At 44.4% G+C, this 26,629-nt stretch overlaps 1 protein-coding gene across 1 annotated transcript in view; it reads right to left on the reverse strand.

The window, feature by feature from the left end:
• REEP5 (receptor accessory protein 5) overlaps positions 1–12,982 on the reverse strand; it is a 47,135-nt gene extending 34,153 nt beyond the window's left edge. The window contains exons 1-2 of the mRNA XM_053567038.1: positions 12,613–12,982; positions 11,858–11,951 (exon numbers count right to left, since the gene is read on the reverse strand). Coding sequence (XP_053423013.1) covers positions 11,858–11,951; positions 12,613–12,730 — 212 coding nt within the window. The 5' untranslated portion in view covers positions 12,731–12,982. The remainder of the gene's footprint in view (positions 1–11,857; positions 11,952–12,612) is intronic.
• Positions 12,983–26,629: the final 13,647 nt, after the last annotated feature.

Below are 26,629 nucleotides of genomic sequence, written 5' to 3' on the forward strand. Positions count from 1 at the left end.
GTACCGCCCTCGGGTAGAGTGCCGTGGCATCACACGGCTCACAGCAACCTCTAATTCTTGGGCTTACACGATTCTCTTGCCTCAGCCTCCCGAGCAGCTGGGACTACAGGCGCCCGCCACAACGCCCGGCTATTTTTTGGTTGCAGTTTGGCCGGGGCTGGATTTGAACCCACCACCCTCAGTATATGGGGCCAGCGCCCTACTCACTGAGCCACAGGCGCCGCCCCACCATTTGTTTTTTAATGGAAAACAGAAGAGCCAGTTACAGTCAAATATGAAGATGTGGAATGTTGACGAGGTGCAGGCCAGGGTTACAAGGCATCCTCGCTCCCAGACCTGGCTTGGTCCTAACACACTTGTGACCCAAGTCAACTAACTTCAGTTTGTCCATGGCATCCAAATCTGTGAAACTCCAGCAGCTGTGGCTTGGCACCCATACCACAGTGGTTACGGTGCCAGCCACATACACTGAGGCTGGCGGGTTCAAACCCATCCTGGGCCAGCTGAACAATGACAACTGCAACAAAAAATAGCCAGGCATTGTGGTGGGCACCTGTAGTCCTAGCTACTTGGGAGGCTGAGGCAAGAGAATCGCCTTAACCCAGGAGTTTGAGGTTTCTGTGAGCTGTGATGCCACGGCACTCTACCCAGGGCGACATAGTGAGACTCTGTCTCAAAGAAAAAAAAAAAAAAAGAAACTCCAGCAGCTGGATTCCCCAACATCCCTTCTGGCAAACATCTTATAACTCAAAACTATTTGATATTTTTTAAAAAATTTGATAGACAGATGGTTAAAAATAAAAGATTAATGCCTGAGCAATAAAAGAGCAGATGCAAATCCTACTGGGACAACCCTTTGTCAGTAAAATTGACGGCTCAACAAATACAACATCTGTGTCAAGTGTGGTATCATAAAGTTTAACCTACGCTCAGGTACCCTCACAACTTAGATGGGGGCAACCTCAACTCCTCCTGGATAAGGACGGCCACACTGAGAAACTGTCTAGAGTGACTCCCTCAACTAGCTCACCTGGCCTGACCATCATAAGCTGCAGGGACCTGTCCTGGACAAGAGACCAGAAGAACCAGTGGGATACGCCCCACCCTGAGGAATCGGAAGAGCAAGCCAGCGACAGAACGAAGTCAGGGTAGGTTTGTGCAAGTCCCACTAATATTTCAGCAGCTACACAAACCACTTTCATTAGCAATGTTGAAATTGTTTCTAAACTTCTTCTATATTAATTCATTATTCCTCAAAATTAATTAATTGTTACTGTTGCCAGTAGCCACTAAAGACCTTAAAATGCTACATTTGTGTTTAGATTTGTTTTATAACAATAGTGCATGAAGACATTAAATTGAAAGCTGAGTCCTCATTCAAAGTCAGCCCTGAAAAAGAGAAGAAGTCCAAGACACAGGGAGGTGAAGGCAGCTGTGACAGGAAGAAAGACAAATACACCAAATACCCAGGGCCTTCGTGAAGAGGGGAAACGCTCATAAAAGCTCCTGAGACACACTGCAGAACAGAGTATTCGGGATGAGATGCCCCTCCATACCTGCATTAGAGCCCAGAAACTCAGATCAGGAATCAATAACTTAAATCATTCACCTTGCTTGTTTTTTTGTTTTTGTTTTTGAGACAATCTCACTTTGTAGCCTCTGGTAGAGTGCTGTGGCGTCATAGCTCACAGCAACCTCCGACACTTGGGCTTAAGGAATTCTCTTGCCTCAGCCTCCCTGAGTAGCTGGGACTACAGGCACCTGCCACAACACCGACTATTTTTTTTTAGAGACAGAGTGTGTGTGTGTGTGTGGGGTGTGTCTTGCTCTAGCTCAGGCTGGTCTGAAACTTGTAAGCTCAGGTGTCAGGTGATCCACCACCTTGGCCTCCCAGAGTACTGGGATTACAGGCATGAGCCACTGAGCCCGGCCTAACCTCACTTGTTCTTCAAAACTTTCTTTTCTTTATGAAACAGACAAGGGGGAGAGAAAACTTACCCCAAATGCTGTCATTAATCTTCAGCGTTGACTGTCAGTAGTCACAGTTGTTATAGGGATATTTTCTTACTTTTTAACTTTCTCCACAACATGTCATCTTAAAGTACTTCAGCAACATTAGCAGTAATATTAAATGAAAACACAGCCAGTAAAAACAAGGACAGACAAAAGTTAAATGTTTCAAGGTTTGAGATTTCAGTGTTCTTAAGCACAATTTGCAGAATGCCAGTTGTATTTCTGAGCAGGTGCACAGCCAGCTGTGCTGGGGCTTCTGCAGCAAGCGTGAGCAGAGGAGGCCAAGTGCAGGGTGCATTGATCTGCTCGTAAGCACCTTAACAGAGCACATAGAGATACAGAGAGAAAAGCTAGTGTAACAAGAACATAAGCAGCTTAGGTGAAAATATATCTGCTCCCAAGTAATCCTGAGTAAAAAAAAAAAAAGAAAAAGTAAGATAACTGCAAGTTCAAAAAAAAACCCACAAGGAAACAAACACGCCCCTTAATTATGAGTCCAAGCAGAGAGCTAGAAGTGGGCCTCCTCCAGACTGCGGAGGAGACAATCTGCTCAAGTGACTGGCTGGAGAACACGAAGGGTTTGCTTCCTGACTGTCACTCGGGCCAGGCTGACTTTCTCAAACTCTCCTCCAGGACTCTTTGGGAGTCTGTCACTGCAAGTCTTTTTTTTTTTTTTTTTTTTGTAGAGACAGAGTCTCACCTTATGGCCCTCGGTAGAGTGCCGCGGCCTCACACAGCTCACAGCAATCTCCAACTCCTGGGCCCAAGGGATTCTCTTGCCTCAGCCTCCCGAGCAGCTGGGACCACAGGCGCCCGCCACAACGCCCGGCCACTTTTTGGTTGCAGTTTGGCCGGGGCCGCCCGCCACCCTCGGCATACGGGGCCGGCGCCCCACCGACTGAGCCACAGGCGCCGCCCATCACTGCAAGTCTTAAACTACGAGACTGTAAGTCTTTCTCACCTAGGTTCCCTAAAATGTGTTCTTTATCTGCTGCGCGTCGTTAGCTAAGAAGATGCTGTAGCTTTTACTTGTGGTTAACAGCATTACAACTTCTGCAGATATTTTGATGGTATTTTTCTTCAAATTTGCCCTCTGACCACTCTTTTCTGATCTGACCTCTAGTGGAGTCATCCTTAACCCTCTCTCCTTGAGATATATCACTTCTTGACACAGAACTAAAGAAAGGCAAGGCTGCATCCCCCGGGAAGTCTGGTTCATTGCACCATCTTCAAGTGGGCTTGCACGGCTAAAACAGGGTGTCTCTGCACATAACTATATATATTCCTGCTGTCTTGAAGCTGCATAACAGATAACAAGACAAAGAGCCTGCTAGTAACTTGCCTTCACAAAACACAGCAAATGCCTCTTGTGCAGATATGTGATTTGGTATGGAAGGGCCTTCCCTGAGACCGGGAAAATACACTGCACAAAAGTAATGTATTCACAGAGTCAAACCAATTAAAGAAAAAGTGAACATCAACAGCTCAACCTTGCTCTACATATGGTTATGGCGCGCGTCTATGGGACACTCAAAGAGCCCCCAGGCAGCAGCATAACAAGAAAATTAAAGACATGAACTCTGGAGCCAGACTCCTTGGGTTTCAATACATTCACCACCTGCTAGGTGTGAAATCTTGATCAAGTTATTTAACTTCTATTTCGGGGAATAATCATAGTACTTACATCAGAGGGCTGTTAAGAGCATTAAATGACCCATCTGTGTAAAGCAATCAGAAGGGATATGAAGTTAAGTGTCTATTAAATAAAATGCCACACAGGTTTTAGGAGCCATGCAAAGAGCTAAAAGCAATAAAACTCTTTGTATTAGAGGTAAAAGTTTAAAATGGGCTGTTGGGGACACAGAGAAAATAAAATGACACATCACTGAAGTGGGTATGAGATTTCAAGTGTTGTCAAATGTAAATTAGATGTAGACCAAAGTGCTGGGCTCTAAATATATTTGATACTTCTAAGATTGGCGCTGAAATGTACATACCTATACTTTCATACCCCCATCTACTACAGTGATTTTCAACCAGTATGCCACAATTTTTTAAAGATCATTAATTTTTTTTGAAAGAAGTTCAGAGCAAGTAAGTATATTCTTTTTCTTACTCTTTTTTTTTTTAATCAACATAATTTAAGCGCGTGTAGAAGTTTAACTATAAGTTCAAGTGCACCATGAGATAAAAAAGGTTGAAAAACACTGGTCTAGTAACTGAGGGCTCCAACCAAGTTTGGCCTCCACCGCTGTCTGCCCCTGAATCGTCATGTCAAAATGAAAGGACCCAGGATACATGTTTGATCTATACGAACCAACACCAACAGTCCCAGGCTGCAGTGGCAGCCTGATTCTTAAAAAAAAAGTGAAATAGCCTGTGGTCCCAGCTACTCGGGAGGCTGAGGCAAGAGAATCGCTTAAGCCCAGGAGTTGGAGGTTGCTGTGAGCTGTGTGAGGCCACGGCACTCGGTATACCGAGGGCCATAAAGTGAGACTCTGTCTCTACAAAAAAAAAAAAAAAAAAAGTGAAATAAAGAAGGGAAAATATATTTTTGTACAATTGTAAGCAAAAAGGTTCTGGTAGGACAGAAAGCCAACCCTGGTCCTTCCTCTCACTGCAGGGAGAAAATAAAAAACAAAATAAAATCATGAGATTTTGCTACCCAGTTCCATTTGTACCAAGGAACAGGCATACAACTAGCTCTGGACTCAACTGGTGCCCACGTTCAAGGCCACTCCAGGAGGTCCAGCACAGCAGATGCGCTCCAGGGGACTCACTGTGTGCACTAGGCACAAGAGGCCACAAACTGCTTGCTTTCATCTGTGTCAAATGTCCAGAATAGGCAAATCTAGAGAGATGGAAAGTAGATGGGTGGTTTCCAAGAGCTGGGGTAGGAGAAATAGGGAGTGAGTGACTGGCAATGGTTTCCCTTTTGGGTGATGCAAACATTTTGGAATTAGTGGTGATGGTCATACCACTTTGTAAACAGACTAGCCACTGAACTGCACACTTTCAAAGAATGGTTAGCGAAATGATAGCAATGGGGCAGGGATGGCAGGGTTAGGTCTAGCTTCAGAATAGAGGATTCTATTATTAGTAGTAGTTTGCTCTCTCTCATCAGTAATCGAAAAAAGGGAGGAGACTGAAGTATATATGTCAACAGTTCTTGATGACAAGAAGGCTAGAATGAGATTTCAAATTGCCTATACAAGGAGGCCAAAAGCTCCTGAAACAGAGTTCAGGGATTAAATCCCCTGTTCTCAAAAGCCCAACGGGGACTCACACACACAGAAAATAAGAATAACCAGGAGGGAGGAGTACATGATAAGGCCCTGGCTGCCCTGGCCAGGCACTGGCCAAGCCTCGGTATCTACATGCTCCGTCACACAGGAAGGCCTGACCTGGAACCAGGTGCACTTGAGCTTCACCCACGGATTTCCCAAGGGGATGAGTCATAAGCAAAGCTAGCAAGCCAGATGAACTTTTTAAAACTTCAATTCTGTACCCTGCAGTCTCCAGGCCCAATACTGACACACATTTCCACCCGCTATGGCACCCCTTTCTATGTGGCCCAAGGAGAGGACACAGCAAGAGCAAAAGCTGAAAGGTGACAAAGGAAATAAATTTCTGGCAATAGTTTAGAAAGATTAAGACTGGGTGCGGTAGCTCACATCTGTAATCCTAGCACTCTGGAGGCCGAGGAGGGTGGATTGCTTGAGCTCAGGAGTTTGAGAATAGCCTGAGCAAAAGCAAGACCCTGTCCCTACTAAAAATAGAAAAACTGAGGCAAGAGGATTGCTTGAGCCCAAGAGTTGAAGTTGCTGTGAGCTATGACGCCATAGCACTTTACCCAGGGCAACAGCTTGAGACTCTGTCTCAAAAAGAAAACAAATAGTTTAGAAAGATCACCAATTCTTTCCAGAGGTTACATCAACCAGAGTGACCTTAAAATGTAAAACATATCATGCCATCTCCTATCTAAAACCCATCCAAGGCAATGGAATAAACACAAACTCCCTACAACCATATGGAATGAAACACACACTCGGGCCACTGGCCCACACTTCTTTGGCACGTCCCTGGCCACACCTCCCTCTTAAGAGCTCAGCAGTCTGCTGCCTCCAGGCCTGGCATAGGCTACTCCTGCCTGGCTCTGCTTGGCTGGTCCTTCTCATTCCTCACATCTTAAATAGCACTTCAAATAAATCACTAGAGAGGGTCCTTCCTGTTACTGTCCACCACAGCAGTCTGTTTTCCTTAGGGAGCTTACTCACTCTGTCGCTGTTTTACCTATTTCTTGCCTACTTACCCTGGTAAGACTGGTCATTCAAAAAGGATACAGAACGTGCCCACCTATCCCTTGCCATATCTAAAGTGCTACCACACTGCCTGGCACACGGCTGGCATTTGATTTTTGCTAAATAAATTAATCTATGTTTTTAAAAATTGTCTGGAAAGCATAGGTACACTTACAAGGAGCAAGGGGAATAATTAAAGTGAAGGTAATTTCCAGGGTTTGAATGTCGGTGTCCTCCCCAAATCCATCTTTTGGAACCCAACACTCAACATAACGGTATTATTAAAAGGTAGGGCCTTTAGGGGGTGGCTGTCCTCTAGGTTCAGTGCGCCCGTTAAAAAGAGGTTTGAGGGCTGGGCGCGGTGGCTCATGCCTGTAATCCCAGCACTGTGGGAGGCTGAGGAGGGAGGATTGCTTGAGCTCAGGAGTTCGAGGCTTGTCTGAGCAAGAGTGAGACCCCGACTCATGGAAAAAAATGGAAAAACCCAGCCCGGCGCCACGGCGAGCGCCTGTAATCCCAGCGGCTTTGGAGGCTGAGGCAGCAGGATGCCCACAGCCGGAGTCTGAGGTTGCAGTGAGCTACGATGCCATTGCCCTCTGCTCAGGGCATAGGGTAGAACTCTGTCTCGACAAAAAAAAAAAAAGAGGTTTGAGGGAGCTTGTTTGTCCCTTCCGCCGTCAACCTGACACCAGATCTACTGGCGCCTTGATCTTGGACTTCCAGAACTAGGAGTGACAGGTTGCTCTTCTTTACAAATGACCAGTCTAGAGTGTTTTGTTAGAGCTGCCCAAACGGACTCAGTGATCACAGACAACACAGGCATGGCTGCTACTACAGGCCCCCATTTCAAGGGCTTTCTTTCTTTTGGACAACTATACAATCACGTTGGTTAAGCAACAAACAGGCTTGATCAGACCAATGTAACACTGACTGCCTGAATGTTCACTAATTGGGGGTCCCATTTTTCCTTGAGCCTCTTCCACAAAGCAGAGCCCTGGGCCTGGACTATTCCAGGGCCATGTTCTCTTCCTTCTCTCCCCATCTTCAAGTGCAAAAAGCATGTGTTACTGCTGCTGCTCTACACATGGGGTTCGGTTTACAAGCAGTTAAACAAATGCAACTTAAATGTTCAAAACTTCTAAAACTTGTTTTTTGCCTTCTTGTCGTATATTAAAATTCTAGCCTGAGTAGTGACAAACTCACAGTATCGTAATGTGTTATATGTGTCTTTGCCTTCTAATTGAAAATTTTTTCTTCCTTTTTTTGGGGAGTGCTTTGCAGTTGAAGAAAGCAGAGACTGAATGATGTAAAACCCACTGGCTTTCTTGGGAAGACCTGTAGAAGTAAAATAATATTCACTTGCAGAGAGAAATAACAGCTATTTGTTGAATAAATGGAAAAATGAAACTGTAGGATATTTTCAAAATAAACACACTGTAGGTGGCACCCGCAGTTCAGTGGTTACGGTGCCAGCCACATACACCGAAGCTGGCGGGTTCAAACCCAGCTCCTGCCAGCAAAGCAACAATGACAACTGCAACAAGGGCGGCGCCTGTGGCTCAAAGGGGTAGGGCGACAGCCCCATATATGCCCAAGGTGGTGGGTTCAAACCCAGCCCCGGCCAAAAACTGCAAAAAAAAAACCAAAACAAGACAACTGCAACAAAAAATAGCTGGGTGTTGTGGTGGGCACCTGTAGTCCCAGCTACTTGGGAGGCTGAGGCAAGAGAATATAGTTTAAGCCCAAGAGTTTGAGGTTACTGTGAGCTGTGATGCCACAGAACTCTACAAAAAAGGGGACGTAGTGAGACTTTGTCTCAAAATAAATAAAATTTCAAAAAAAAAATAAATAAACACACTGTAGCTACTTGGGAGACTGAGACAAGAGGATCACTTGAGCTCAAGAGTTTGAGGTTGCTGTGAGTTCTGATGCCACACCACTTTACCAAGGGCGACAAATAAGTCTCTCTCAAAAACAAACAAAAAACACACTGCAGAATAAAAACAACTGCAATCAGTAGTAAATTCAAATCCTAATGATTCATTTTTAATTTAGTTTAATTATATACATGAGTCGGAGGTGGAGAGCAAGATGGCAGCCGAGTAACAGCTTCCTTGTCTCTGGGCACCATGAGTCTGGGGAGATAAGACTCCAGGTATCTGTGGCTGGTGGGATCTGTCTATAATCATCCCTTTGAGGATACAGGGAGTCAGCAAGAGACTTCTGGACCCAAGAGGAGGACAAAAACAGTGGAAAACTGGCAAGTAATCGCGTGTGTTCGATCGGTCTAATCCTGCCGACAGCTGTAAGTGCAGTAGATAAGATTACAGCTTATCATCAACAAAGTCATACATCACGATCAAGTAGGTTTCATCCCAGGGATGTAAGGCTGGTTTAACATACACAAGTCCATAAACATTATCCACCATATTAACAGAGGCAAAAATAAAGATCATATGATCCTCTCAATAGATGCAGAAAAAGCATTTGATAAAATCCAGCATCCTTCTACTTGGGAGGCTGAGGCAAGAGAATCGCTTAAGCCCAGGAGTTAGAGGTTGCTGTGAGCTGTGTGAGGCCACGGCACTCTACTGAGGGCCATAAAGTGAGACTCTGTCTCTACAAAAAAAAAAAAAAAAAAAGAATAAAAAAAAAAATCCAGCATCCTTTTCCAATTAGAACACTGAAGAGTATAGGCATAGGTGGCACATTTCTAAAACTGATTGAAGCTATCTATGACAAACCCACAGCTAATATTTTACTGAATGGAGTAAACCGAAAGCTTTTCCTCTTAAAACTGGAACCAGACAAGGTGAACTCTGTCACCTTTACTATTCAACATAATGCTGAAAGTTCTAGCCAATACAATTAGGCAAGACAAAGAACTAAAGGGAATCCAAATGGGAGCAGAGGAGGTCAAACTCTCCCTCTTTGCTGACAACATGATCTTATACTTAGAGAATCCCAAAGACTCAACCACAAAACTCCTAGAAGTCATCAAAAAATACAGTAATGTTTCAGGATATAAAATCAATGTCCACAAGTCAGTAGCCTTTGTATACACCAATAACAGTCAAGATGAGAAGCTAATTAAGGACACAACTCCCTTCACCACAGTTTCAAAGAAAATGAAATACCTAGGAATATATCTAACGAAGGAGGTGAAGGACCTCTCTATAAAGAAAATTATGAAATCCTCAAAAAGGAAATAGCAGAGGATTTTAACAAATGGAAGAACACACCATGCTCATAGATGGGCAGAATCAACATTATTAAAATGTCTATACTTCCCAAAGCAATCTACCTATTCAATGCCATTCCTATCAAAATACCAACATCGTACTTTCAAGATTTGGAAAAAATGATTCTATGTTTTGTATGGAACCAGAAAAAAACCCGTATAGCTAAGGCAGTTCTTAGTAATAAAAATAAAGCTGGGGGCATCAGCATTCCAGATTTTAGGCTGTACTACGAAGCCATAGTGGTCAAGACAGCATGGTACTGGCACAAAAATAGAGACATAGACACTTGATCAAATAGAAAACCAAGAAATGAAACTAACATCTTACAACCACCTCATCTTTGATAAACCAAACAAGAACATACCTTGGGGGAAAGACTCCCTATTCAATAAATGGTGTTGGGAGAGCTGGATATCCACATGTAAAAGACTGAAACTGGACCCACACCTTTCCCCACTCACAAAAATTGATTCAAGATGGATAAAGGACTTAAATTTAAGGTATGAAACAATAAAAATCCTCAAAGAAAGCATAGGAAAAACACTGGAAGATATTGGCCTGGGGAAAGACTTCATGAAGAAGACTGCCATGGCAATTGCAACAACAACAAAAATAAACAAATGGGACTTCATTAAACTGAAAAGCTTCTGTACAGCCAAGGAGACAACCACCAAAGCAAAGAGACAACCTACACAATGGGAAAGGATATTTGCATATTTTCAATCAGACAAAAGCTTGATAACTAGGATCTATAGAGAACTCAAATTAATCCACATGAAAAAAACCAACAATCCCATATATCAATGGGCAAGAGACATGAATAGAACCTTCTCTAAAGAAGACAGACGAATGGCTAACAAACATATGAAAAAAATGTTCATCATCCCTATCTATTAGAGAAATGCAAATCAAAACCACCCTGAGAGACCATCTAACCCCAGTGAGAATGGCCCACATCACAAAATCTCAAAACTGCAGATGCTGGCATGGATGTGTAGAGAAGGGAACACTTTTACACTGCTGGTGGGACTACAAACTAGTACAACCCTTCTGGAAGGAAGTATGGAGAAACCTCAAAGCACTCAAGCTAGACCTCCCATTTGATCCTGCAATCCCATTACTGGGCATCTACCCAGAAGGAAAAAAATCCTTTTATCATAAGGACACTTGTACTAGACTGTTTATTGCAGCTCAATTTACAATCGCCAAAATGCGGAAACAGCCTAAATGTCCACCAACACAGGAATGGATTAACAAGCTGTGGTATATGTATACCATGGAATACTATTCAGCCATTAAAAAAATGGAGACTTTACATCCTTCGTATTAACCTGGATGCAAGTGGAAGACATTATTCTTAGTAAAGCATCACAAGAATGGAGAAGCATGAATCCTATGTACTCAGTTTTGATATGAGGACAATTAATGACAATTAAGGTCATGTGGGGGGAGGAAAAGCAGAGAGAGGGACAGAGAAAGAGGGGTGGGGCCTTGGTGTGTGCCACACCTTCTGGGGGCAAGACATGATTGCAGGAGGGACTTTACCTAACAAATGCAATGAGTATAACCTGGCTTATTGTACCCTCAATGAATCCCCAACAATAAAAAAAAAAAGAAAATTATATACATGAGTCATTTACATAATCAAAGAGCTATTTTATTTTATTTTATTTTGCAGTGTTTGGTGGGGCTGGATTTGAACCTGCCACCTCCGGCATATGGGGCTGGTGCCCTACTCCTTTGAGCCACAGGCACCGCCAAGGAGCTATTTTATAAGACTCATTTTTGCTTTTATACTAAGGTAAGCATTTTCCAAGTTTCCCTGCAATAATTGGCCTTTTTCAAAATCAAGAAGACAAAATTCCGCCAGTGTCTAACATAATTTAGTGTCTGAATTCAGGAAGTCCTACTTGATGGTTTCACTGCCTATGTACATAACATATGGTGAGATGTCCATTAACGTAATCGCTAGAGAGAAGCAGTCAGCTCCCTGCACAGTTGGATGGATCTCCCCACCAGCAAAGGCAGGACCGGGGAGTCGTGACACTTTCCCCTCTCAGTATCCAAAGGTCCCGCTGGCACCGGCTGTATAATCTGATGAGAAAAATACTTTTCGGCTAGTCATCAAGAGATGAGCAATCAAGTTAAGGCTCCAGAATGCGTAACCTCAAGCAGCCGATTCTACCCTCTGGCGCTGGTACTTCTCTCCCGGGAACTGGGGATATACCCACCGTCTGCCACAGCAGCTCTGGATGGGAGAGCCGAGCGAAGGGAGAGGGGCAGGGGCAGGGGGCCACTTACGAGATGTAGGCTGGGTAGCCAAATCCTATCAGGTTGCAGAGGAGGGAGGCTCCATAACCAAACACCAGGTACAAGGCCACCAGTCCGATGACACCTGGAGCCCGGGAAGAGAGAAGTGAGTCGGGCAGCACGAAGGGCGCTCCGGCCGGACTGCGGCCGCCCCCACTGCGAGGCGCGGCCGCAACGGGCGTTTTCCTTCGCCTCGATTAAAGGAGCGAGAAGAACCAAGTACACGAAGGCTTGGTTCGTGGACGCCCGGCAGCCCCTACCTCTGTGCCTCGCCTCTCCCGCCGGGCCACCTGGCCGCCTGGGGCCATCTGGGTTGGCCAGGGACAGCCGGTCCCCCCGCGCAGGGCCCCGCGGTGCGGCGCGTCAGCCTGGCCAGGCTGGTCCCGGAGAGGCCCCGCTACCCCCGCCGCGCCTGCGCTCCGGGGAGACACCCCTTCTCGGGGAGCCCCACAGGGGTCCGGGCAGCGCCGGCCGCACGGCCCAGCTCCGCGAGCCGGACCAGCGCGCGACCACAGCGACCTGCTCCGGCCGCGAGGCCGACACGTCAGCGCCCGCCCTCCCGCGCCCCGCGCCCGGAGCCGCCGCCGACGCCGCCCGGCCGGCGACCCCCTCCCCGGCGGGGTCTCTGCCCCCCGGGCGTGCCCCATCCAGCTCTGTCCCCTGGGGGCTGCTCGCCCCGTCTGTCGCCGACTCCTCCTCTCTCGGGCCCTCTCCCCGCGCCGGTCTCCAGGGCCCCGGCCACCCACCGAGCGCGATGAAGCTCCGGTTCACGCCGGTTTTGGCCTCGAGCTTGGCCAGGAGGTCAGTCATGCAGTTCTTCTCGTGCAGGAACCGGTCGAACCTCTGCCTCATGGCTGCAGTCATGGCGGGGACCGTCGCGCCGCCGCCCGTGGCCGCTCCTAGTGCCTGGTGGACGCAGACCCAGGCGCACCGGGGCGGGGGCGACTGCGGTGGCGGGCGGGGACCGGGCGTCTGCGCGTCCCTCCCCGCGCAGGCCCTGCTCGCCCCGCCCCGCGCCGCGGTCCCCTCTGCGCCCCCGCCCCGCGCGGCGCGCAGGGGCCACACCCGGGCGGTGGCCGGCCTGCTCCTCCCCGGCTGCGGGGCGGCCTGAGCTGTTAATACGCTTAACCTGTGGGGGGCAGGGAGCGGGGACGGGGAGCGGACGTGGGCTCCTTTCTCAAAGCAGACTATTGCAAAAGGCAGGCGGAAAGGCGGAGCTGAATCCCCGTGGCTGCGGCCTGCAGTTTAGTGGCGCTGGTCTGGTGTCCCTACGCAGCTGGGCTGCAACTGCTAAGGCGTGTTTAGTTTGAAGATTGCAGTGTGCGACCATCTTGACGGAGTCTGCATGCAGGCCTGCTCTCTTCCTCTTTGCCATAACGTGGCATGGGTCACCTCGCCTACCCAGCCCTCTGCTCGAAGTCACCTCACCTACCCACAACCCTCCCCTCTGCTGGGAAAGACCCCTGAAGAAATGTAACATGCCTGTGCTACACCTTTTCCAAAAATCACTTCCCTTCCTAACCTTTTTCACGGTGGGCTCGGGTTGACTTGGTCTCGGATCCCCTGGAAGTGCTTCCAAGCCACCTCAGCGACACAACAGTCTGCTCTTCCTCACAAACAAAATTTCCCTGAAGAAGAGGCAGAGCCTAAGGGCGCAGCCAGAGTAGGACCTCACTTTTCTTCCCCCACGTCTTTTCCATCCACGGTCTTCTTCCATCCACCGGTGGGGAACCCGAGGCCTTCTGATTTCAAGGTCGTTAGTTTCTAAGCCCCAAAAGAGGCAAGAGAAACTCCATCCTTCAATGCTGCACCCCTATTAATGGAAGAATTTGCTGTGTGCACTCAAGGACCAGGAAGGCCACACGTTTGCTCAAGGCCCCAGGTCCCCCAGCCTGATTGTTAATCTCTCACCCATATTATTTCGGGATGCTCTCCTTAAAATTACTCTTTCTCAGGCTGGGCCTAGTGGCCCACGTCTGTAATCCCAGCACTCCGGAAGGCCCAGGCGGATGGATTGCTCAAGCTCAGGAGTTTGAGATCAGCCTGAGCAAAAGCCAGACCCGGTCTCTACTAAAAACAGAACTAGTCAGACGTGGTGGCAGGTGCCTGTAGTCCCAGCTACTTGGGAGGCTGAGGCAAGAGAATTGCTTGAGCCTAAGAGTTGGAGGTTGCTGTGAGTTTAGCTGCCATGGGATTCTACCAGGTAATGACAATGGTGACCAGGTAAGACTCTGTCCCAGAAAAAAAAAAAAAAAGAGGGCCTTTACCTAACAAATGCAGGCAGTGTAACCTGGTTCTTTGTACCCTCAACGATTCTCCTGACAATAAAAAAAAAAAAAAAGAAAGAAAAGAAATGACTTGTTCTTACTCCTATTCTGTACACTGTTTTAGTATATTTGTTATTGCTTAAGCATTACTGACCTACTAGAGCTCTTAACTCTTTTTTTTTTTTAAATTAAATCATAGCTGTGTACATTAATGCAGTCATGGGGTACAATGTGCTGGTTTTATATACAATTTGAAATATTGTCATCAAACTGGTTAACATAGCCTTCATAGCCTGGTTGAGTCTTTGACGGAGTATTCAAGGTTCTGCAGGGAAACTGACCCCAACATTTTCTCTTCTGCCTGTACAACCCTCTTAATTACTGTTTTGCCTTCCGCTTTGGCAAAAGATTATTTGCCCACTCCTAGCTTTTTCCTTTTAGATAATTCTCCCTCCTCTTTTCTTCCCCAGAGGTTCTTAGTTCAACTTTCTCAGCTGCCGCCACCACTGTTCAGCCAAATCAGTGAAGAATTAAGCAACTCTGCAGTCCAGGGCTGTCTTTTCACCCACAGTTAAATTTAAACATACCAGCCAGGAAAATCTTTGTATTACTTATTCATTCATGCTTGCATGCATGCATTGATTCATTCATTCAAACAGGATCTGCCTCTGTTGTCCAGGCCAGAGTGCAGTGGCTTCGTCATAGCTCTCTGCAGCCTAACACTCCTGAGCTCAAGTGATCCTCCTGCCTTAGCCTCCTGAGTAGCTGGGGCTACAGGGGCTCATCACTATACCTGGATAATTTTTCTATTTTATTTTTAGAGACAAGGTCTTTCCATGTTGCCCTGGCTGGTCTCAAACTCTGGCTTCAAGAAATCCTCCTACCTCAACCTCCCAAATAGAATTACAGGTGTGAGCCACAACGCAGAACCGAATCTTTGAAAATATCTGTCAATGTGTGCCATCATTTTGCTCTTAACCCTCCAGTGGCTTTCCATCTGCCTAAAGAATGGCCACCAGGTCATAGGTGATGTGATTCACCCCTCCTCTTTCTGATGCCATCCCTTACCGCCTGCCTTCTTGCTGTCCCCAAATGAGCTAAAGCCACTCCCTCTGGGCTTTCATTTTCCTTCTATTTCAGTGTTTCTCAGCCAGGGACACATTGCCCTCTCTAGGGACATTTTAGTTGCCAGATTGCCATGCATGGAGGGGTGTGGACGGGATTGCTACTGGCACCTACCCTGTTTTCCCGAAAATAAGACAGTGTCTTATTTTAAGGTGTGCTCCCAAAGATGCGCTAGGTCTTATTTTCAGGGGACGTCTTATCGTTCCTGTAAGTAGGTCTTATTTTCGGAGGATGTCTTATTTTCGGGGAAACAGGGTAGTTAGGAGAGACCAGGGAGGCTACAAAACGTGCCACAATGTGCAAGGCAGCCCTCATGACCAGAGGTTATCCAGCCCCAATGTCAAAAGTGCTGGGGTGCAGAAACCCTGTCTACCTAAAATACTTTTTCCCCAGCTCAGGGGTGGTGGCTCAAGCCCGTAATCCTAGCGCTGAGACAGGAGGGTCTCTTGAGCCCTGACGCCAAGACACTCTAGCCTGGGACAACAACACTCTGTCTCAAAAAAAAAAAAACAAAACTTCCCCCCATTACCCCTTAACTGTCTCCTTATATTACTCAGGTCCTTGTTCAATGGCTCCCCTAATCCAAAATTGCAATTCCCAGTGGTCTCCAGATCCCATCTCGCATGCTTTTTCTCGATAGCATTTATTACTGTCTGACAGTCTGTATGTTCTACTTTTCAAATTGTCTTTTTTTCCATGCTAGATTATGAGCTCCATGAAGGTAGGTATTTTCGCCTATTTTTTTTGTTTCTATGTTTCAAGCACCTCAAATAGTGCTCAGCACTTAATGGGTATTCAATAACTATTTATTGAATGAATGAATGACTAACATTTATTGCGCCACCTAGTATTCTAAGTACTACAGGAACTATTTCATCCTTACAACAGTATGAGGAAGATACTACTTATTTCATCTTCATTTAAGGGAAAGAGATGAGGCACAGAAAGGTCTCACAGTTAATAAATGGCAGAGCTACAGCTCGGCACCTATAGCTCAGTGGCTGGGGCGCCAGCCACATGTACCAGAGCTGGTGGGTTCAAATCCAGCCAGGGCCAACTATGACCAAAAAATAGCCCGGTGTTTGAGGTTGTTGTGAGCTGTGATGCCACAGCACTGTACCCAAAGTGACATTGTGAGACTCTGTCTCAAAAATAAATAAATAAAAATAAATGGCAGGGGGCATTGCCTGTGGCTCAGTGGGTAGGGCACCTGCCCCATATGCTGAGGGTGCGGGTTCAAACCTGGCCCTGGCCAACTGCAACAAAAAATAGCCAGGCATTGTGGCAGGCTCCTGTAGTCCCAACTACTCCGGAAGCTGAGGCAAGAGAATCACCTAAGCCCAGGAGTTGGAGGTTGCTGTGAGCTGTGACACTACAGCCCTCTACCGAGGGCAATAAAGTGAGACTCTGTCTCTGAAATAAAAATAAAATAAAATAAATGGCAGGGCTAGAATTCAGACCCAGGCTCTTACTCCTACATTATACTGCTAGTAGGGTTAAATTGTAATACAGGTCCCCCCCCCCAGGAGAAATATTGGGGTCCTAACCCCTCATACCTCAGAATATGATCTTATTTGGAGATGGGGTCTTCACAGAGGTAATCAAAATGAGCTCATTTGGGTGGGCCTCGGTCCAATATGACCGATGTCTTTCTAAAAGGGGGACATCTGGACATGAAGACACACTTGGAGGGAATGGGCAATGGGCAGAGACAGAGAGAGGTCATCTGGAAGCCAAGGAGAAAGGTCTAGAATAGCCCTCAGAAGGGACGAACCCTGAGGAACCTTAATGGTAGACTTCTAGCCTCCAGGACTGTGAGACAATAAATTTCTGTCATTTATGCCACCCAGCTTATGAGACTGTGTTATAGCAAATAAGGTAACTGGCTAGCAAAACAACTGATTTTTATTCTGTCCTACTGAGTGTGGTGCTGACGGGAGGGCTGTTTTTGAGTACTTAGGACAACTTGATAGTTTTATTTATTTATTCATTTTTAGCCAAGAAGGGAAATCCTTTTAAGTTAGGTATTCAAATCAAGGTAGGTTTTTATCACATATTTCATACAGTGGTGGCAATATTTGTACTGCACCAACTATGCATGGAGTATCTGGAAACTTTAGTCATTTGCATTTCTTTTCTGTAAATATTGCTCCCTTCCCGATTTTCTCCTACTTTGATTCCAAATTTCTTCTTTCTTCCATCATTCAGCTAAACACTGGTAAGGTGAGGAAGGATAGCAAGGCCTACTGTGTGGAGCACAGCCTTTGTGGCTATACATCCCAGAGCCAATGTTCTGCTGTGCAACTTTGGGCAAGTTACATAAGCTCTCTGTGCCTCTGTTCTCTCGTCAGTAAAACAGGGATAAGGGTAATACCCATCTCATAGGGCTGTCATGATGATTAAATGAGTTACTATTTGTAAAGTTTTCAGAAGAGTGTGTGATATAATGTTTGTTAAATAAAATTTTTTTTTAAAATATAGCTAGGTGCTAAAGCTGAGATCGAGAAATATTACGTAATTTTTGCCTTTAGGAAATTACAGTGAGCTTGGGGGAGTGTGGGACCCTAGCTTATCTAGGCAGCGTGCAGACCTTAGACTCCTTCCTAGATGAGAAAAGGGATGCAGAGCCTAGAACTATGACTTGGGCTTACAGATATTGGTAGAGTTTACCCTCTGTGCCAGGTGCTGTTAGATCTGGGAACCAGACAGACCGGGTCTGTGTCTGGGAGGCTGCGGACAAGGCTGGCCTGCAACAGGCTGACTTTGGCAATGTCTAAGAAGGAAGTTGAACTGACTTTGTATAAGGCAAATACTGCTACTGTTCTTTCCAAAAGGGAGAGGACAGTGTTCTGCTGGAGACCTGGGAACAGGTGGCTTTTTTTCTGCATGAGATGTTTCCTCAGGGTGACGTGATTTATCAGTGACTTAAAGTCATAACACTTCTTGTGTGCTAAGTCTCATTTATGTCAGGAGGAAGTGGTAGAGGGCCTTGTCCTTCCTCTCCCCCACCCCCCTGCATTTGTAGGGTGGAGCATGGCACGGAGGAGGCCGTCAGGAGACCTCAAGTCCTCTTGGCACACAGCCCTCCCCCTGCATGCAGCAGAAGAGGCTTATGGTGACATGTCATTGAAATATGAAGGGAAAAAGACATAAACAAAACCTGAGACAGACTTGCCAGAGGATGGGAGGAAAATATAGAGGCTGAATGTAATTTAAGAAAGAGTATTAAAGGAAATAAAATGTGAAAATTACCATCCTTCACTGAATACATTTGGATTATATTTTGTTTGCTGCATTTGTCTTATTCCTCAACATTTTCTACTGAAAATATGGAGAAAGTACTTTATTATGTTCCTCCATTTGTCAAAGAGGAAGTTGAATTTATTTATTTTATTTATTTATTTATTTTTTGAGACAGAGTCTCACTATGTCGCCCTGGGTAGAGTACCGTGGCATCACAGCTCACAGCAACCTCAAATTCTTGGGCTTAAGTGATTGTCTTGCCTCAGCCTCCCAAGTAGCTGGGACTACAGGCGCCCGCCATAACGCCCAGCGATTTTTGGTTGCAGTTGTCTTTGTTGTTTAGCAGGTCCGGGCCCGTCTCAAACCTGTCAGCTTTGGTGTATGTGGCCAGCGGCCTACTCACTGAACTACGGGCATCGAGCCAAGAGATTTTCACCAGGTATAAAAGTTCCCTTTATTTTACTCTTTCATTTCTCTTAATGGCACCTGCACAGGGGACAAATAATAGAAAATAAACCATTGACCAGTTGTTTTCTATGTTCAAGACCAGTCAGTCCAATTCTGGACAGCTATGGGGTTGGACTGTACACTGGGGTGGTACGGTGTTCGCTGGCCGGGTAAAGAACAACGCAGATGTGCCTGGTGGCCTGCAAGGTGGCACACCATTCTGCTTTTCTTCTCATCTCTGAGAAGGACCAGAAGAAGTCAGACAATTTTGTGCAGGGAAATCTAGTTAACCTGAATAAAGAAACTGACTAGTGTTAGTTTTCTATTGCTAGCACAACAAATTAACACAAACTTGGTGGTTTAAAATAATACAAGTTTATCATCTTACACTTCTCTGTGTCAGCCTCTTTGGGTTAAAATCAAGGTGGTGTGTTGTCAGCAGGGCTCTTTTTTTTTTTAGACAGAGTCTCACTTTGTCACCCTGGGTAAAGTGCTCTGGTGTCATAGCTCACAGCAACCTCAAACTCTTGAGCCCAAGTGACCCTCTTGCCTCAGCCTCCAAAGTAGCTAGGACTACAGGTGCTCGCCACAACGCCTGGCTGTTTTTAGACTCGGGATCTCACTCTCGCTCAGGTTAGAGAACTCCTGAGCCCAGGCAATCTACCCACCACGTACTCCCACGGTGCTAGGATTAGAGACGTCAGCCACCATGCCTGGCTGTCAGCAGAGCTTTGTTCCATTTTGGAGGCTCGAAAAAAGATCCCGTTTCTTTGTTCTTCAGGCTCTTGGCAGAATTCAGTTCCTCATGGCTGCAGGATTGAGGTCCACGTTTCCTTCTTCATCTTTAAAGCCAGCAGTGGTAGGTCAGATCTCTTTTATCCTTCACATCTGTCTTCCTTTTTCTTTCATCTGCGTTCCTCTTTCATTTTCAAAGACTCATGTGATTAAATTGGACACATTCTGATAATCCAGGATAATCTCCCCCATTTTAAGGTCTGTAACTTTAATCACATCTCCAAAGTCCCTTTTATCATATAAGGTAACATAGTCACAGGTTCTGGATATTAGAGCATGGACATATTTGGGTGGAGGTACATTATTCTATCTACCACACTGGCCTCACTTAGGCACCTCAAGGTCCTATGAATGTCTTGAGACTAGATAGCAGGTGTAGTCCTTACTCTCACGCCAAGGGCCAACCCGGGACATGGCAGAGGGTTAAGGCACAGGACCCCGAGAAGATGCCCTGGCCCCATTACTTACTGGCTGTGCACTCTTGGGGAATTTCTCAACCTCCAAAAGCCCCACTTTCCTCAGCCTATAAAATGCGGATAATGCTAGTATGTACCTCATATGGTTGTTGGAATAAATGATGATGGGGAACATCGCCTCGTGAGTGCTGAAGAAAGAGTCATACACGAATGAAGCCGACAATCACAGAGTTTATGCCTAAAATTCCACGATCTGGTTCCATCCCTTTGATTCAAGGATGCAGAATCTGTGAAAATCAAAAAACTCTAGAAAAAGTAAGAGCCTATTTTCATCAGTAATTTGACTATGGGAAAGAGGGAGACAAATGAAAACACGTACTTGAACAGCTATTTTGTGTTAGGCAATTAGTGTGTATGGAAGATCTGAGAGCATATTTTAACAAAGACAGAGGGTAACGGGAGCCTGAGGATACAAGGAGTAGGCTTTCCCAAGTACCAAGGAGTACAGCAAAACTGGTTCTTAGTTTTGTCCAGTTTTATCCTTGGACTAATCTGTGGTCAAAGGAAATAGACCCTCCAGACCTGCACAGACATGGGCAAGGAAGTGACATAAAAACACGTGTCAGGTCAAAGTCAAGCTGTTCCCTGATAAGCAGCCAGGCCATCAGGCAGCACATTTTCACTTAGCAGTCTCCTAAAGCTTCCTGTCCTCGTCTCTGACTTTCAGCCTTTTTTGGATGACTTTTAGCTCACGCTCTTGAAGCTCTTGGACATCGACCATGCCATGACCACACTGGTCGACTCAAGGACGTGCCTCTTCCTTTGAATACATAAATGACTTTTGCTTTCTGAAGAACTCTGCCATGCAGTTAGGAGAGAATGCCCTGACCACATAGCCTTTTGCTTTTTACCCAGGATGGTCTCCCTAAAATCGGTGCTGATGGAGATTTATAACTAGCTAGAATTGGAAAATTTGGAATAAAGTTTAGGGAAACAGACTTTTTTTTTCACACCTTTGTTTTTAGCAACTCTTTATCTGCCCACTGCCGTAACAAAAGCACTCTGCTAAAAGTAAGAATTCATTAATTAAAACAAAACAAAACCGTGGTAGGCCGGCACAATGACTCCTGCCTGTAATCCCAGCACTCTCAGAGGCACAGGCATGGGGGGTCATTTGAGGTTAGGAGCTCAAGACCAGCCTGAGCAAGAGTGAGACCTCATCTCTATCAAAAATCGACAAAATCAGCCAGGTATAGTGTTGGGCACCTGTAGTTCCAGCTACCTGGGAGGCTGAGGCAAGAAGATCACTTGAGCTCAGGAGTTTGAGGTTGCAGTGAGCTGTGATGATCACTTTGCATTCTAGCCAGAGTGACAGAGTGAGACTCTGTCTCTAAACAAACAAACAAAACATGGTAAATACTGTCTCCAAATAGCACCTCCCAAAGAATGAAAAAAATTAAAGAGAAAAGAAAGAATACCAAATAGCACCCCCTGTATCATCTTAACCAGCTTTATAAAATCTACTGAAACTCTTAAGGTGATTTGAAATTTGAATTTGAAACTTTGGGTGATCATTCTTATGCAAATAGTTTGACTTGGAAATATCAATACTTACAACCGTAACTTCTAATTCTGTTCAATGTAACTGAATTGATGTTTAACGTAATATACTAGGTCTGTACCACTTGTATTTCCTATGTTATAACTCAACATGCTGGCATATGAAATGGATTAAAGAAGGGGTATTCATTTCTGATTCTTTGGGACTGTGATTACTTACAACTTGTGAATTTAACATGTAGGAAGACCTATATACCAATATTATTTGATATCAAATTCACAACTTTATTTAATATTTAACAATGCCATGATTTGGACTAGATGAAAATATCCTAAGTAAGGGACAAAAGACTTAAGTGCAAAATTAAGTGGAAGATAGCCAGTTATCTTTATTTAAAAAACAGAAAACAATGTTGGGCTAATTTTAGGGTAATCTATTTAGATAATTTTTTTATAGTTACTTCAAATCACTTTTCCAATTTGTATTAACTCAGAGGCATATTTCTTAAATATCACCTCGGACTGAAGACCAGTTTCAGTTTATATAATTTCACTTGCCTTAGATTGAATCTACTCTGACAGAGGCCAGTGGAAAGTTAGGCAATTACCTTAGGATTTTTCTAGTAAAAATCATATCAATAATTACTAGGTGTAGATAGCCTCAGTATGACCTATCAACAGAGGACAATTGGATGTAGTAAGATTTTTTTTAGGGTGACTTAGTTTGAGACCAAGAATTGGTCAGTGCTATTTTTGTCAAGTATGAAATAGATTCCAAAAAGTATTCCTGCACCCGTGAAGGCACTTCTCAATAATATTGTATCTAGTTGTTTATATATTATTCATTAAAGGTTTTACATTTATTTAAGGAAGGCTAATGAGTCATCAGTGTTTCATGTTTATTCATTCATTCTTTTCTTTTCTTTTCTTTTTTGAGACAGAGTCTCAAGCTATTGCCCTGGCTAGAGTGCTGTGGCATCACAGCTCATACAACCTCAAACTCTTAGGCTTAAGTAATTCTCTTGCCTCAGCCTCACAAGTAGCTGAGACTACAGGCACTGCCACAATGCCCAGCTATTTTTTTTGTTGCAGTTGTCACTGTTGTTTTAGCTGTCCTGGGCCGGGTTCGAACCGCCAGCCTCAGTGTATGTGGCCCGCGCCCTACCGACTGAGCTACGAGTGCCACCCATTCATTCATTTAACAGCTACTCACTGAGCTCCTGCTATCTGCTGGAAACTGAAGATACACCAGGAGCCAAGATAGAGCAGGTCCAAGCTTATGGATCTCATGGTGGACAGTAACCATATCAACATTTGCTATGTGCCACTGAGAGTTTAAAAGAAACTTTAGTTTCTTAACCTAGTATTTATATTTTTCTCATCACTAAAGAAAAGATTATTATTAATGAAAACTTCTCAATTTGACCATGTTTTTAGCACGTGATATCATTTGTTCTCTCTTTATTGGTCATCCTCTACTTTGCTGGCAGAAAATCCTTTTCTCTCCTCTTTTCCCAGATCCAGTGGGAGTTGGGGAAGCAGTGGCCTCATGGTTGACTCATCATTTTGCTATATTATATAATAAATGCATAAATACTAGCAGTGGAAAAATTGAACAGTGAGAAAAAGCCCACTGTTTAACCTTCATCTTCCAATCTGCCAGTATTTCCTCAGTGGGTGACATGATCAGACCCATAAACAGCGGGCAAAAAGACCTAATCAGTGACCTGACCAAGCATCTGATGATGATAATTTTTTATTTTGAAGGGAGATACTTAAAACTGTAAAACCGTTATTGTTTTATTCTAGTGCAAAATGTGTTAGCCATTAGCAATTGTTTGTCATAGCAGTGATGTAGCATCTGTTAACAATGAGATTTTGGCACATCATTGTGAGTAATTCTGAGGAAAGGAGAGCAGAGAAGCAGAGTAGCAGGCTCAGGGGCTGCAGCTGCAGGCAGAGCAAACCCTGGGCAAAGCTATGCAGTGAGCGGAGTTGTTTATCCATTAGTTCAGTCGTTATACACACATCTACATGGTGGCCATGGTATCTCAAATGTTATGCTAGAGATAAAGAAGATTCACTTTCCACTCAAAGAAACTTAAGCATTTTTAGCTTCCTTCCTAAAGTCAGCTTTCTGACTTCTGCCTTCACACATCCCACATGTCCAGTATCCATGTTGTTTGTTGTCTTGATTTCCTCCTCTTATCAAAAACTCTTCTTAATTAACTACAAGTTGAGAAGAAACTGGTAATTTATACTAAGGTGTAAAAAGACTATGATGTCTTAATACATGCTATTCTACCACTTTTCTCAGCAATGTTTGCATTTTTAGAGAAAAGAATCCCTTAATCTGAAGCAATGAAACTCATGGTAGAACTCTGGGCATCAATGAAGCAATAGTAGAGACTCTTCCTACCCTCCCACCCCCAAATGTGTATGATTTCCCAAGATCCACCATGCATGGAAAAGCCCTGGTTTTGAGTCCTGACTGCTCAGTTCACTTTTAGATATGAACCCCAGTAAACCAATCTGACTATGTTCCTTTTGTCCTAGTATAATTAGACCAAAATCTTTCATGCATTAGGGCCCGGTTCTTTGTTAATCTATATTATGGAAAAGTTTTCATGGCTTTTTAAAATGATGTTATCCACTTATTATCCAACAAATGCTGTTATCCACTTATTCATCCAACAAATACTTATTGAGTGGGCAATAAAATGCAAGTCACATTAAGCAAAAATATTTCTTGGGAGGGAGGGAGGAAGGATTGGGTAAATTCACACCCAACTAGTACCGTGGACACATTCTGGGTAAAGGGTGCACTTATAACTTTGACTTAAAATGTACAAGAGCTAATTATGTAACCAAATGTGTGTACCCCTGTAATACTCTGAAAATTTTTTAAAAGTTTAAAAAATCATGGATTTCCATCAGCCTTAATAACACAAAACATAAAACAGATAAATTTGACAAGATTTGTGGTGGATGTATCTGAATAAAACTATATAACCTGACGGAGGAACAGAATAGCCTGCGTACATACTCGGTGCTGTAAATATATATTAATTTCCCCTAAATGTGTATAAATTTAACACAATCTCAACTTTTGAAATTTGACTAAATAGTCTAAATTTCATCAGTAAGAAAAAAATGTACAAAAGTAATCAGTAACATTTCAGAAAATCAAAGTATGAGGAGACCTTGTCTTACCATATATACAGCTAAAGTGATGAAAACCGGGAGTCCAGGTGCCGGGACGGATAAATCAGAAATAACCTGTGGCCAGGCCATTAGGTGCATGAACTTAGTATGTGCTGTGGTTCAGGTGTTTCCAATGCAACCGTATTTAAGAGGTGACCTGCCTCCCTTCCAGGGGAAAACTCCTGCACCCACCCACCACGGGAAGGACACTGTGTGAGATTAGGTGCCCTTAGAAAGGAGATGACGTGACAGAAAGGAGGACTGAGTGATCTGTTTTCTGCCCTTCACCTTCGGCCAAGTGAGGACATGGCATTCCTGTCCTCCAGAGCATGTGGTGTCCAAGTAGCAGAGACTGGACTCTCAGCAGACAGCGAACCTGCCGGCACTTGGAGCCTGAACTTCCCAGCCATGAGAACTGTGAGACGATGAATTTCTTTTCTTTACAAATTACCCATTCTCACGTATTCTCAGGTACTTTGTTCTGCCAGCACAAATGGACTAAGCAAAAAATAAAGCAAAGAAAACAAGGGCAGATCAAAAAGTCGAAAAGCAAACCTGGAAGAACACTTCATGTGTATATTACAGACAGAATCGATGACTTCACGTAGAAACAGTCACCTAATAATAATATGGAAATTCCAAGAAACATGAACAAATCATACCAATAGGAGGATAATTCACAAAGTAAGAAACAAAAATAAGAAAAGCAGATACCAAGTGTGGGAAACGTGTTTGATCTCACTTGCCATTAAAAACTGCCGAGTCAAACAATGAGGTAATATTTTTGGCTGGCAAGTGAAAATAATAGTAAAATTGATAATACCCAGGACTGATGAAAGAGCGCCAAAGACATATGCAGCAGTAGCCTGTCAACATTGTTATAACACGGAAAGAAACAGCCTGGAAACCCGTGAGTAGACGATTGATCTAATGCTGTGTAGAATTAAATGGGATAATAGACAACAATTTAAAATGATGACAAATAATATTAATTAATATAAATAGCTGTCCAATGTGAGTATTTTTAAACTTATGAAATAGTACATCTATTTTTTAGGATAGATAATACAGAGATATATAAAGTAAAAATTTAAATTTCCTCTATTTACTCACCCCACTTCTCATTCCATGCTGTTAAAAATTTGGTCTGTATCCTGACAGATTATTTTCTGTACAAATAAAATCACATTATCTGTGTGTCTAGATCTGAATTTATATCTACATATAAACATGCAGGATTTTTAAACAAGATGCGAGTCAGATCATGTGCATATGTATTAACTCAGAAATTTCCTTTTTCATTCTACAACATATCAACTTCTTGATATGTGGTATACTTTTTTATTTTTTTCTCTTCTTGATATGTGGTATTTTTTTTCTTTAGAGATAAGACTCTTAGTGTCACCCAGGCTAGAGTGCAGTGGCACAATCATAGCTCACATAACCTCAAATTCCTGGGCTCAAGCAACCCTCCTGCCTCAGCTTCCTAAGTAACTAGAATTCCAGGCATGCACCACCACACCTGGCTAATTTTAAAATTTTTTTTTTTTTTTGTAGAGACAGAGTCTCACTTTATGGCCCTCGGTAGAGTGCCGTGGCCTCACACAGCTCACAGCAACCTCCAATTCCCGGGCCTAAGCGATTCTCCTGCCTCAGCCTCCCGAGCAGCTGGGACTACAGGCGCCCGCCACAACGCCCGGCTATTT

This window comes from Nycticebus coucang, chromosome 17, assembly GCF_027406575.1.
Source record: "Nycticebus coucang isolate mNycCou1 chromosome 17, mNycCou1.pri, whole genome shotgun sequence".
Lineage (NCBI taxonomy): Eukaryota > Metazoa > Chordata > Mammalia > Primates > Lorisidae > Nycticebus > Nycticebus coucang.